At 37.5% G+C, this 13,745-nt stretch overlaps 2 protein-coding genes across 4 annotated transcripts; both read right to left on the bottom strand.

The window, feature by feature from the left end:
- Nucleotides 1-510: 510 nt before the first annotated feature.
- LOC113061504 (wee1-like protein kinase 1-A) lies at nt 511-6,156 on the bottom strand. Of its 2 annotated transcripts, none has more exons than XM_026230660.1 (10): nt 4,648-6,156; nt 4,059-4,264; nt 3,667-3,736; nt 3,197-3,369; nt 2,821-3,089; nt 2,562-2,654; nt 2,379-2,464; nt 2,117-2,287; nt 1,847-1,992; nt 511-1,695 (listed from the first exon to the last, which is right to left on the bottom strand). In XM_026230660.1, exons 1-10 carry the CDS (start codon nt 5,119-5,121, stop codon nt 1,539-1,541), a joined length of 1,845 nt encoding a protein of 614 aa, XP_026086445.1. In that variant the 5' UTR covers nt 5,122-6,156; the 3' UTR covers nt 511-1,538. The 2 variants fall into 2 exon arrangements, with proteins under 2 accessions (XP_026086445.1, XP_026086446.1); XM_026230661.1 differs by having other exon boundaries at nt 3,667-3,733.
- Nucleotides 6,157-6,295: 139 nt separating this feature from the next.
- On the bottom strand, nt 6,296-13,612 carry LOC113061503 (zinc finger protein 143-like). 2 transcript variants are annotated; one of them, XM_026230658.1, is made up of 16 exons: nt 13,514-13,612; nt 11,614-11,729; nt 11,433-11,522; nt 11,107-11,202; nt 10,882-10,962; nt 10,338-10,522; nt 9,990-10,055; nt 9,768-9,884; nt 9,590-9,665; nt 9,374-9,499; nt 9,064-9,243; nt 8,694-8,921; nt 8,468-8,601; nt 8,130-8,285; nt 7,582-7,725; nt 6,296-6,645 (listed from the first exon to the last, which is right to left on the bottom strand). In XM_026230658.1, exons 2-16 carry the CDS (start codon nt 11,720-11,722, stop codon nt 6,562-6,564), a joined length of 1,872 nt encoding a protein of 623 aa, XP_026086443.1. In that variant the 5' UTR covers nt 11,723-11,729; nt 13,514-13,612; the 3' UTR covers nt 6,296-6,561. The 2 variants fall into 2 exon arrangements, with proteins under 2 accessions (XP_026086443.1, XP_026086444.1); XM_026230659.1 differs by having other exon boundaries at nt 11,107-11,190.
- Between the last annotated feature and the right edge of the window lie 133 nt (nt 13,613-13,745).

Genomic DNA, 13,745 nt, shown 5'->3' with positions numbered 1-13,745 from the left:
AAACCTCCCACAAACTAAAATAGATGTGTACGTAACATTTGTATTTCAACTGTGTTTACAAAGGTTTCAGTAACCGCAAATATTCGCCAGAGGGTAACGTAGCCATAGAAACAGCAAGTTGCTTGAGCATGGATAATGAACTGCCTTATATATATATATATATATATATATATACTTGGAAACGTCTAACGTTATTGGAATGATATAAACAGCTAGTGACGTAGAAGCAGGCGTTGATCTTCATCTGTGGAGGCGGTTCTTACAATAATGTTGCCAAAGTGGTACATTACACAACCTGTCATTTTTTTTTAGACTAACGAAAAAGTTTAGTTCTGAAACTTACAGTTTGTTTTTATAGTACATTTACATTTTTTGTGTCAACAGATCAATGGAATTAACTACTCAAAACAAACTACTCAAAAGAATAAGAAAAAAATCCCCCTCAGCTCTTCACTCTAAAGTAACTGCAAATTGGCATACTATTGAAGTTTATATAAATCATACTAGGCATTTTTATGTGAAAACAGTTTATTAAAATGAACGGATTTAAAGACAAAATGAAGTTTTTTAGTATTAACAAGACCAAATCTAAACAGTACCCCATCTATGTAGTTGAAGTAACACAAAAGTCAGAATTATACATTATTAACTAAAGGACATCAGTTGAACCGGACAAAGATTGTTTTAATGCTACAAACAGGGTTGGAGATTTAGAAAGCATGTATACATTTAAATCATCGCTTGCTTCCAGTTTTAGGCTTGGTTTATCACATGGTTAAATTCAAGACTGGACAAAGTAAAAAAAAAAAAAAAAAGAAATGGGAGGATTTAAAAAGGAAACAGTTACTGGAGCACAAAATCTATTATGATGATGAGATTATGAAATATAGCTTGTTTGGATGGATAAAATGATTTAAAAGTAAAGAAAAAAAAAAATCTTCCAACCCTAACTGGATACAGACGAACATGAATAGCAGCAGGTTTTTTTGTGGCAAGCTCACCATTGCCTCCAAAGTGCTCATTTAATGGCAATCTAACTCGAGCCCCAACTTCTGTGGCCCAACAGGCATTTATCACAGGCAGTAAGGTGCACAAATCTTTGATCTGGTACATTCACATAACAGGGCTCAATAGGGGCACACATCTCCCATTTGGTAAAGAGCAACACTGCACCTCTGAGAAAGCAAGTGCAGGGAGACCATTTTGATCCTTACCTATGGAACTTAAAGCAAAGATTTGGAAGGCATAACTATACTAAAAGTCTTAAGGCAAATTTGTCAAGAGATTTTGAGAAAACAAACCTAAATGGTAATCCAGATCTGCATTATGTATTCAGAGTGCCAATACAATGCAGAAGGATCCCAAGCTTCAGTAAAGACAATGGTACTTGTACCAAATAGTATAAGCACTGTAAGTCACAAAACAGTCCGTGTCCTCCTTCTGGCTACAGACAAAACTGTCTGTGTCCCCAAGTCTTTGATAAGCACCACTGTAGTTCCCACTTAGGACTGGTCATCTCCTTTGTCTTTAGGTTCAGTTCAGTAAATAGTGAGACTAACGGAACGGTTCATCTTTTTCCCGACGAGTCGAGAAGTTCTGGAGCTGGATTGGACTGTTGAACGTGTAAGAACACGGTCTGTGGACAGAACCATCTCTTCTGCTGCAGCCTTTGCCATCTGAGCTTTCTTTAGCTCCCTGAGAAACGAAAATCAGACCTCTTATTTCAGTTAAAAAAATAAAATAAAATAAAAAGTACATTTTCCAACAATACCATTTTTTAATAAGTAAAATACTTCAAAATTAAGCCTGAAATCAGTCCATGTAAATGGAAGAATATATCACTTACTTCTGCAGAAGTGCGTTCTTGAATCTCTCAGCGTTGAGCTCTACACGCAGCTGGTCAGCACTCATTCTAGAAGCAGTCAGAAGAACGGGATGTCTGATAAGGTCAGAGGTTGAGGGTCGCCGTGTCGGGTCAGGATGGATCATAAGCTGTCAGGAGGATATATGCACATTTTAATCAAACGTTCAACACCCCAATCAATGCAGTTCTGGCAAAACTGAAAGCACTAAGAGAGAAGTTTATATAATTAATTCTTTGTAGTAGAAACCCTACCTTTAATAAGCTTAAAAATTCCTGAGAAAGCAATTGTGGGATATGGGGCAGGATGCCCTGTCGGATTTTATGCCAATTTTCCCCATTGGTGGGAAGGGGCTCTGCTCCAGAGGTACTGACTACAGTCAGAGCCAGGGCAAATATGTCTGCCTTTTTCAGGTTGCTGTAGTCCTGAAGGCATTAACAGCAAAATTAGTACATGACAAAAAACTTTGACCTGCAAGGAATTTCTTTAAGACCAAGTATGAATAAAAGTGCTTACCTCTTGAAGAATTTCATTTGCCAGGTATCTGCTGTCACCTTCTTCGACTTGTGGACTGGTCACCGTTGTAACATGACCTAGATCACCTAGTAGATACATTACTGTCAAAATCTTGCCCAGTTCATACAGCCAAATCTTGATAAAACTTTACCATCATCTGGGGATGCAATTTTTGTATCTTACCTATTTTGTAAACTACACTTGTGATGGGACCATCTTCTTCATCTTCAAATTCCTCTACAGTGGCAACAGGTTTGCGTGAAATGAATATATTACCTGAAAAAAAAAAAAAGAATTACTATCTATATATTGAGAGAGAGAGAGAGAGAGAGAGAGAGAGAGAGAGAGAGAGAGAGAGAGAGAGAGAGAGAGAGAGAGAGAGACTATAACTCCAAAATACATCAAAAATATATTTTAAAGGGTATAATGAGTATATACATACTTGGCTTGATATCCATGTGAACAAGTGCTGTAGAATGGATGTACTTGAGTCCACGAGAGACTTGCAGCAACAGATCCTTCAGGTCCATCTCAGACAGGAAGTGTAAGCGTCTATTGTTCTCAGCAATAACATCAGACAGGGTTCCTCCATTGCAGTACTCATTCTGGATCAGCATGTGGTCATCTTCTGCCCAAGCAGAATAATACCTCACGACGTGGGGGTGCTGTCCAAGAACTGCATGTGCATATACCTCACGAAGTGCATTTTGCCTATTGCGGTAGAAATCATAGGAATAAATAAAAAGCAATAAGAATCTCCATTCAACAGCTGGTGTTATGAGGTATAGAATAGTATTCAAAAAATCTTGTTCACTCACTCATCCACAGAGCCTGCCAGGGGCTTTTTAGAACGTTTGATGGCATAGATACAGCCGTCCAACCTCTTGACACATTTGAAAACAGAACCAAACTCTCCAGAACCAATCTTCTCCAGCTCATGGAATTCAGACGCGTATCTGGACATCATGTTATTCTCCATCATAGTTATCCTCTGTGGAAAAAAATCTGTTTTAATTAAACATGAAAATAAAGCAATACTTAACTAGAGTAACTAGGGGTGCTTTCAAATTCCTGACACAATAAAAGTACTGCAAAGCTTAAAATCCTGGCTATAAACTAATATTAACATCCAAACAGAATCTTTGACATGCAAAAAGTCCAAAGTCTGATTTAAAAAGCAGTCAATTTCAGCTTCAGTCAAAAAAGTTAAGTGGTTCATTAGATAAAAACGTACATAAAACTAATAGTCAATAAAAGTAATTCATAATTATAATTAATTAAATTTTACCTTTGAGGGAGGAATGAGCTCATCCTCTATCTCAGGATCACTTGCATCCATGTCCTCCCCACATGAGCTGCTAAAGACATTATAAAAAAGGATGTAAATACAGACATCAAACACTAGGGGCAGCAGAGAGGCCTGACTAAGCACATGGCGCGGTGAGTGAGCGAACACGAGGGGCTGGTTCCTCGCCAACTTTTTGTCTTCGAACATAATTAGGAAACGGATTTAACGACCATTCAGTCCTGCAAACCTGTGCCACACCTGTCCAAGATGGGCCGAGTGTTTCATTCTATTAAAACTACTTAACGGCGGTCCGTAAACTAGAGGTTAACTTGTTTATGAAAAAAGCATGAGGAGATGCTAGAAAAGACATGTTTGAACTATGGTCAACATACTCATTCCAGTGTGCTCGTTTCCTGTTATTTCTTTGTAGTGTCGATGACTGCATCAGAATGGAGTCTGGTGTGAAGGGGTTGATGTTTACTAGGGGTGTCTGGTTTCGTCTTGCGTCCAGACAGGCTTTGCTGGTGGAATCCACATTAGAAAACAGGGCGACTCTCCGTTCCGTCGATACCATCGTCCTGGCCTTAGACAGTAAGCTCTGTAGATACAATGATATGCATAATTAACTAATTGCATTCCTGAAGCAAACATCACAGCAGAAGAACAGGTCTCAAGTCAAGACACAAAAACAGGGGAAAGCCCTAACATTACACATTTCAGATGATGTAATGATGTGCTGGTATCAATAGACTGATTCACTGGTGTTACACAACTTTCGTCCAGTATCTGGGTCAGTCTTTAGGTGAACTCATCCAACTGGTTAAGGCTCAGGACTGCCTTTTTAAATAATAACTTAGTTTTCGAAAAATAACAACTTGGGGTGGGGTGGGCTAATAATACAAACGTAAACAAAATATAAAAATACAATTCTATATTCACACCAAATACAATTTCGAATTTTGTCTATCAGTGAATACGTACCTTTGGGGTGTGAGGGGTGTCAAACAGACGGAGTTTTCTGAAGGTTTTATGGGGTGGTGTGTCAGGACAGTCCGGGACAGGAGAGCTGGATCCTTCCATGTCATCATGAATGTAACTCCTCTCAGGTGAACTGTCGTAAGCCTGGGGACTTTTTCGTGGCGACGGAGAGCGTTTCATGTAAAAATCGTGTTTTGCGCGAGAAGGTGATCCGAAGCCCTCTTCATCCCAGGACTCGTCGTCGTCTCTGGTTCGGCTGAGAGGACTGCTGCCGCCGCCCATGTCCTCCGGCCTCTTACCGCTGCTGCGCCTCACGGATACCGGGGAGTCCAACTCCGTGAAGCCCGACTCGGCCCCGGTGCTGTTGTTCGGATCTTCAATGACGTCTTCTTCACCATCACTGGCCGAAAACTGCAACTTCTGGCGAACGGGTTTAATATTTGGAGACTTGCCGTGCCTCCGTGTAACGAAATTCATCTTTTAGGCAAAAGTTCAGTTTTTGTAAAAAAACAAACAAACAAACAAACAAAGCAAGTAGTTTAAAACTATAAAACACAGCCTAACTGGCTGAAAAATCAGGCAGAGATGATGTGGTCTAGATAAACATATCTATTACGGGTCTTGCAATGCAACAACCCGAGCGCTGATGAACGGTCTTGAAAAACGGCAATGTGATTCCCAAATTGTTCCGAAAGAAAAACAGTCTGTTAAATTATCAGAGTAAAATATCTTCTCTCGCTGAACGATATGTCCGTGACAAGTCCAAACGAGCTCGGTGTAGTCGCATAAAATCCGAAAGACGTCGTAATCGTATTAACCAGTGTCCACGGCGACGTTTCAAATGAAAAAAATGGCTGCTCCACAAACTTCCAACTGATATCTAAAGAACTTGAAAAAAAGAATCCTAATAATAATTAAGGGATATAGGAGACGCCGAACTAAAAGGTCAAACTCTCACAACATGTCAAAGCATCCAAAACAGCAACGTTTAAGACAATAGTGTTTACAAAACTATTTTGAATGGCGAGCTACTCCTCCCACCAACAAGCGTGGTCAAAGTCTTCCCGCGACCGTTGGTCATGTGACGTGGAATGTTCCAATGAGTGCCGACTTCCAAAGTTTAAAAGATGGGAGGAGCTGTGCGTCCGCAAGTCCCTCCCTCGAAGTGCGCAAGAAGGGCTGTGACATCAATTTGGCGCGAGTGCGTTTCTTTCATATGTGTAACAGTCTCGTTTGATCTTGGAGTTGATCTTGATCGGCTTTCATTATGACACAATGTGATCCGTTCTTTGTGACAAAGGAACACATTAAATGAATAACATGACATTATATTTGATGAGATTAATGCTTTTTTTGTGTGTGTGTGTTCATGGTTGTGTAAATTAGCCACATGGGTTTGTTTTGATTGCAGAGGTTCTACAGTAGAATTGCAGGCAATCCGTTAACAATAGCAATCACGTAACGAGTCTGTAAGTTTCATTATTGATTTTTTTTTTTACATAAACATATTAACAGACTTTCCAGTCACTTAGTATATTGTACATAAAGCCCACCATGTCTGGAAAGTACCCATTGTGTATATGGTAAATATGAATTGAATGCTAATCAGTTTAATTTTTTTTTTTTAAGTTAAAGAATACAATACAATTAATTTTTTTTCTTTTTTTAATCATAATTGTAGACCTTTTCTTAACAGCTTGCAAAAAATAGCATAATCAAATATATACAGAAAAAAACTACTTTTAAAACAGTTATGTACATATCCACACAAAAATATCTTCTTGGTATATAGCTATTAGCATTATGAAAAACTATGATCCTTGACAAATTTCAATACCCAGACTTGCATACATACTCACTCACAACACATCAATCCTTGAGAAGTTTAGTTCACAGTGATAAGTTTTACAATGTGAGTTAATCGTCCATGCCAGGGGTTTCTCCTTGCTGTATTCTTGATGCTATTCTGATGGCTTCTTCTAGAGAGGGCTGATCACTGAGCTAAGAGGGGAAAAAGTGAAAAAAAAAAAAAAAAACATGTTTACAGATGCAGTTCAACGAGAAATTTCAAAATTGTTTTGGTCAATGGTACCCAAAACCTAACACAGGCTTCCCTTTTCTAGAAAACAAGACACTTCCCCTTTGTTGGCAATGAGGCCACATTAATCAGAAATGAAAGGCACGTCGGTGTAAAGATCAATACATTGTTGATTTGACTAGACCAGTTCGCTCAATTAGTTCTCCATTAGTGCAAAATAAAGACAAGTGATACAATGACTAATCATAATTATTATATTATTTTCTGCTACTGATTTTAACTATTATCACATTAAACGTGTTATTTATAAGCTAGAATTTTTATTCATTAGAGCATAAAACTGGTGACAGATACATTTAAAGTTTATGGTCACATCCATTCTGCACTCATTTTCTCTCAATGCTCCATAAAACTGTAAATCACATTTATGCACATTAAGTCATCAGAAGACAAAAAGATTTTTGCTTCGGTGTAAAATGCCCTTCTTTTTTTTTTAAGTGGAAAAAAGTAAACTTTTTTTTACATTTGATCTGGCCTAGTTTAATATAACTTATATCATGCCGAGATGCGGATCGAAGCAAATTTTCGTTCAAAAGTTTCCAAATGTAAGACCTACAGAACCATAATACCAATTCAGTTGGGACCTACATCATTAACACGAATCCTAAAAACACGCACCTAATGGAAATAAGTTGCAAGCCCCAAACACAGTCTTTTGAGAATAATTGCATGTTCCCACCCTAAATGGAGCTTGGAAGGTTTACGGCATTAACTGCATTTTATTATTTACTCTCAGGCAAAGTAAACACATGATTTAAGTTTTGCAACCCCTCCCAACTGTGCATGTTAATGTGACTGTGAGAGGAAGAGTCCATGACGTTTGTGTATATGTTCTATACCTGCACAGCTATGTGTGTGCCGTTAGAAGTAGCCAGCAGCGTGACTGGGTGTGGGCTTGTGGAAACAACATGCTGTTCCTGATCTTGTATGAGCTCCCCCTCTTCTGTCTGGTACCCAGACATATCTGGCGTTACAATAGCCACCTAAAACACAAATAAACATTTTACATAATAAGCTCAACGTGTGTGTATTTAGTTATATAAAGGAGTTCCGCGGTAGAACACAAGCTAGTAAAAGGGATGGGCCAATAAAAAAACATGTTTGTCAAAAAATTGGTCATATTTTACTCGTCCTCATGTCACTGCAACCCTGTATATAAATAAACAAAACATTTTCACAGTTTTGTGTCCCACTGTCTTTCATAATGTGGACAAAAAATGCAACAGAATTCTGAAATGGTAATTGATTACCAACATTCTACAAAATATCTTCTTTAGTTCCACAGAAGGATGACATTCATACAGGTTTGGAACAACATGAGGGCTAGTAAGTGATCACAAAATTTTCATTTTTTGGTGGACTATCCCTATACAGTATCAACACTTACCTGTCCCTCTGTACCATCTGCGGACACCATAGTAACAGAATGTGCTCCCCCTGAGGAAAGCATTGCTTCATGTGCAGGGATGGTTATGGTGGTTCCTTCTTGTGTTACCATGGTAATTGTGCCTCCCATGGCCTGAATATCTGCTTGAGACAGAATCTGAGAGGGAAAAGACTATAAGTATTTACCTGGAAGATAACTGCAGATCAACTACCTTCCAATAGCTTGTATTACAGTAGTATGAAGTCTGAGTACAGTACTTAAGCATGAAATAAAATAGGTCTTGATTATATTGTGTGTGATCAATAGAGTGGTCTACATGTATGCAAGTCATTACTGACCTGTTGTGTGCCATCCTGAGATATGAGAGCCACATGCTGTTGTCCCATGACCTCTGATCCTGACACCTGCTCAGACCCAGAGTCATCTTCCACTACTGCTGGAGTATACATTAACCCAGGGTCATCAATGGCCTCTGAAAAAGATGCAATTTCAAAATTCACATTTTTAGTTAATCAATATAAGATGGTCATTGTTTGTTGCCAGACAACCTCAAAGTAAACAGACCTGCTGGAGGCTCAAAATAAGCTTCTTGTTCCTCTTCTATGGGCTCGGTGTCATTGTGTGCTGTCCGTTTATGCATGGCTAAGGTCGAAATCTGCTTATACGTCTTCCCACAGTGGTTACAGTTGTAGGGTTTGCAGGGTGTATGAACTACATGGTGCTTGTACAAGCTGGAATATTCAGTGAAACGCTTGTCACAGCCAGGAACTGTGCATACGTACGGCTTCTCACCTGAATATGATAAGACAAACATACTTTTGAGCTTATAGTGTGAAATTACACCTATATCGCTTGCAACTTCGAAGCTTCTGATTTCTTTGAAATGTATGCTTAATTTGATTTTGGAAGCAGTTAGAGCAAATAGGACAAATACCTGTGTGAATCCTCATGTGGTTTTTATAATTGGTGGCACTAGCAAAGGCCCTTCCACAGCTGGGTTCAGAGCAGTAGTAGGGCCTCTCGCCTGTGTGAGTACGGATGTGAACTTTACGAATGTTGGATGTGGTGAAAGATCTCCCACAGCCTTCAAATGGACATGTAAATGGTTTTTCGCCTACAATATGAACAGTTATGCAACATTAATCACAAATTTAAAAACAGAGCTAAATTTTTAAAATAATAGACAACGTAATATTATAAACTAGATGAAACCATTATAACAGGCAGGTAAATATGACAAACACCTGTATGTGTTCTTGTGTGTTTTTGTAAGTCTCCAGAGGTTTTGAAAGACTTGAAGCAGTTAAGCTCCAGACATCGATACGGTTTCTCTCCAGTGTGTGTTCGGACGTGACTCTTGAGACCATACCCTTGAAAACAGCAGTGAAAAAAAAAAAAAGAAATGAATGTGCAAAAATGTTGGAGGAGGAAAAAAAAAATGTTTTCTAAAAAGTCTTTACCCGTTGCAAACTTTTTGCCACAACCCATTTGTTCACAAGTGTATGGCTTATCCCCAGTATGACATCTTTCATGTACCTAAAAATATTTCCAGAAGTGGATAAATTAATACAGAGACCAAGCACACATCCAAACACGGTGAAATGTGTACTGTATGTCTTCTCTCTTGCGTGATTTCACCTTCAGATGGTGAGCAGTAGTGTAGAGTTTGCCACATCCCTTATGTTCACATCTGAAGGCTTTTTCCCCAACATGCTGGACTTTAGTTGACTGGCTGTCTTGACCCTGCAGTATAATCTGAGCACACAAAAGTGTGTCACTGCTTCATTAACATGCAAAGTATTCATTTTATAAATTCTGTATTTAATAAATGCAGAAAATAGTTTTCAGTAGAGACAGTACCTGCATATGCACACCATCAGAGTCCCCTCTACCAAGTAACCCAGTACTACATTCTGTGGCCTCCATCTGCAAAAGATATGAAATATATATATTAGTATTTTTTTATGGATTTGAGGGTAAATTTACATAAACTTAATGCTTTCTCTAAACATGAACAGTAATGTGATACAAATTAACAAAAAGGAGATTCATATACAGTACATAAAGTATATATACACAAGTTTAATTGGTTTAGCATTCCATTCAACATTAATTTATGAATTAACACAAAGAATAGGTGAACTAAACCATATGAACACACAATGAGGAATATGAATACAGAATAAGTGACAGGGTAATGATCTTAACCTTAACAGAGTATTGCTCCAGCACACTGATAGTCTCAGCATCAATTGTGCCCTCTGTCTGTAAGTCTCCTACAGTACCATCTGCCTGAATGGCCAAAATAGTGTTAGATGGAGGCATATGTTGAATATATGCAGTGGTGCCATCCTCCAGCTGAACAGCCTGTAAACCGCCCTGGTCATATGATTCTAAAAAGATGAAATACATGGAGATTTGCTCATTTGATAACAAATACAACATTTAAAGGAATCGTTCACCCAAAAATGCACTAATAATATATATATATATATATATATTATGGTTAGAGGACTCCAGAAGCAGTTTGAAGTTAAAAACACCTTAATGGATTCGTTCATTACAAACACATTAATTCTCCAAATGTTTTCAGATGAAAAAAACTAATTTATCTACATCATGAATGGCCTGAGCAATTTTTCATTTTTGGGTGAACTACTCCTTTAAGCTGAAAAGTAATGTCTTAAAAAGAATATAGTGTCTGTATGATACACAATATACAGTAATATATATATATTTTTAAGAGACAGACCTTTGGGTGCATGGATGTAAGCAGTTGTTCCATCCTCCAGTTCCACAGCTTGCCCATCTTCCAGTCTCAATCCTTCTCCACCTAAGAAATGTTTAAAAACATAAAGGCAAATGTTGTATGGTCTTTATAACACAGAAGTTGTCTATGTCTTATCTAGTCTTATCGTAGTAAGACGGTCACTGATCATAAAGCTGCATCTATCAGAATTAAATCCATATTAAATACCTGATTTAGACATTGGTAAGTGCTGAACATAAGCAGCAGATCCATCCTCCAGCTGAATCACTTGTCCTTCCATTATTTTATTTTCTGTGAGAGAAACTATTGTATGCTGTAAGATTTGAAAAGTGACCAAGCAGTAAAATTTGTGCAGGTTTTGTAACTACACAATATTTGCTGTATGATAAATGGAATGCAGGACATCCTCAATCGAGCAAATAACATTTCTTAGTATTTTATTTCTCAAATATAGTCTATATAGAAATAGTCAAACGAACAACCTGATGTATATATATTAGTGAATATACAATACCTTAGTGCAGTTACAATACCTTTAGGGCTATGCTGGATGTATGCTGTAGAGCCGTCCACCAGAGTCACAGCCTGCAAACTCACAGTGTCCATTCCCTCTATGCTGTCATCTGTGTGATTACAGATGGCCATTATGAGTCAACATTGCACTAGGAACAAAATATAATATTGCTGTATAGATTTAATACACATCCACCTCACCTGCAACTGTTACTGCCTCGGTCAGGCAAAGGGTGACCTGCTGTGGGTCCCCATCCATACTTTGAAACTCCATACCCTGGGTGTCCCGGTTCACCTGGGCTAAGAGCATGATCTTCCTGTACAAACCAACCAACAGCCATTAAAGATTTACTATTAAAACCCATAGCCAATCAAGGCTTTGATTTATTGGTGGGTTTTTTAGTACTCTTTATTAAAAAAAAAAAAAAAAAGAGAGACAGATAGTCCAATAACTACTTTAACAATATAAATTTGACATACTGCAAACATAAAATGAAAATATGGCAGGATATTATATTCTTAGTTATCAATTATGACTTTTGTGCTTTAGTACTCCTCCTGTATGGCCCAGTTTTTAAAGATTTAAACATATTAAAAAGAATTATCTTATATAGTTAATGCTAGTACTATTACTAATCCAGTATTGTTTAGAACTGTTCTTGCGTGACTTGCTAATGTTCTGTCCTATAGCAAGTCATTATTATGCATTTCTTAAGACTAACTAGTATCTGTTTTTGTCCTAGTACTTTCACATTTTAAAAATACTTTATTCATTATATAGTTGTATTATAACGGTGTATTGTGATTCAGAAATCAACTGGTAGCACTCCAATATTAGTCCAGAAATCAACTGACTAGTAGTCAAAATGTTTGGGTACCATTTCTATTTAAATTAATAACTTAAACAACTAGAAATTATTTCTTAGATACTATTTAAATTCCAGTAGATACTAGTTTCTCTTTCAGTTTTATGTTACATTTCTTATCTCACTTTTTTTCTTTTCTTGCGTTTTTACTTAACATATACTTATGACTCATGATGTGATGGTTCACTTAAGACTCTTCTAGCAATAGTAATCATGTTACTTGTACCAATTAAACACATTTTAGTATCTATTCAATTAGTAGTGATAAAATTAAATATATACCAGCAATAACTACAATACCTAATAGTCAGGAATTAAAAAGTTAACCACTGATCCCCAAAGGATTCTATTATAATTTGTCACTATTAGAATCCTAAAATATGTATGTATTACTACAATTTTATATATATATATATATATATATATATATATATATATATAAACACACACACACACACAAAACTTACAATAAAAGTACTAGTAACACAAAAAGTATATATGTATTATAGAATTATAATCAAAAAAGGAAAATATTAAAACTCCCTGCCGTAGAATATACTGGTTAGCTTCCTGCAAAAAGAGTTCATATTTTTTGCTATTCGGCACGTGTCGCATGCAAATACTCTGTTAACGCGGGCATTTCATCACTAATGCCCATTTTAGTCAAATAGTTAGGAAACAACGTTGTAAAAAAAAATAATAATAATAACACTAGGATTATATAAACATTTGGGCAGGGATTCAAATGGAGCCCGGCAACAGTTTCTCACAATTTATTAGATGTACAAGTTGACAAGACATCTGTCATGCTAACTGTTCATCACATGTTAGCAAATATGCTACAATAATGCTCGCGTTTTACCTCTGCCGTTTCCTAATGTTTACATACTAAAATCACCGTTGCGATTCATGTTACTATGCAATACTAAGTAACACAAAGCAATATTGTGCCTTATAAAGGCGTTTAAACATAAAGCACCGATCGTTAGCCCAAACTAAAGTCGCTGCTGCGGTAACTTGACAATCAGAATTCTAACGTTAAATGTTTCAACCGATTACAACCCCGAGTCCAACTGCCTTCAATAAATAAAACACCGCTTCCGATGCGTTTTCACTCGTTTATTTCATTCTGTATCCCACATTGACTTCCTCCACAATTCCATCACTGCACTCTCAGGCTAAGCGGCGTCTGAGGAAACAAGGCACACTGGGTAAAAACACATTTATATACTAACCTCCGAAAATTTTCCAACAATCCCTTCGTTCGACCACCATGCACCAGGGCAGGAAACGCTGTGTAGAAAATACAACCCCAGAACCTGAATATAGGAAGCGTTTCTCCAACTGATCCTTAATACGAATATGTGATTGGCTGAAGCAGACCACCGCCGCGCTCCCATTGGCTGAACGCCCGTTCATGCGAATTTGCGCTGTCAGAAATTCTCGTTCAGGGGCACCTTAGGGACG

The sequence above is a fragment of the Carassius auratus genome, chromosome 43 (assembly GCF_003368295.1).
Source record: "Carassius auratus strain Wakin chromosome 43, ASM336829v1, whole genome shotgun sequence".
Lineage (NCBI taxonomy): Eukaryota > Metazoa > Chordata > Actinopteri > Cypriniformes > Cyprinidae > Carassius > Carassius auratus.
Note: the sequence above shows the minus strand (reverse complement) of the source record. Positions and strands in the feature narration are given on the sequence as shown.

What these genes read in the sequence shown, in the direction of transcription:
- LOC113061504 (XM_026230660.1), bottom strand. Translation starts at nt 5,121, where the DNA reads ATGAATTTCGTTACACGGAGGCACGGCAAGTCTCCAAATATTAAACCC. An exon ending in ACACCCCTCACACCCCAAAG is followed by an intron (nt 4,265 to 4,647) that starts GTACGTATTCAC and finishes TTGTATCTACAG; the next exon opens with AGCTTACTGTCTAAGGCCAG. An exon ending in AAGTGTAGTTTACAAAATAG is followed by an intron (nt 2,465 to 2,561) that starts GTAAGATACAAA and finishes TGTATCTACTAG; the next exon opens with GTGATCTAGGTCATGTTACA.
- LOC113061503 (XM_026230658.1), bottom strand. Translation starts at nt 11,722, where the DNA reads ATGCTCTTAGCCCAGGTGAACCGGGACACCCAGGGTATGGAGTTTCAA. An exon ending in CTACTGCTCACCATCTGAAG is followed by an intron (nt 9,666 to 9,767) that starts GTGAAATCACGC and finishes AAATATTTTTAG; the next exon opens with GTACATGAAAGATGTCATAC. An exon ending in TTATTTTGAGCCTCCAGCAG is followed by an intron (nt 8,602 to 8,693) that starts GTCTGTTTACTT and finishes CATCTTTTTCAG; the next exon opens with AGGCCATTGATGACCCTGGG.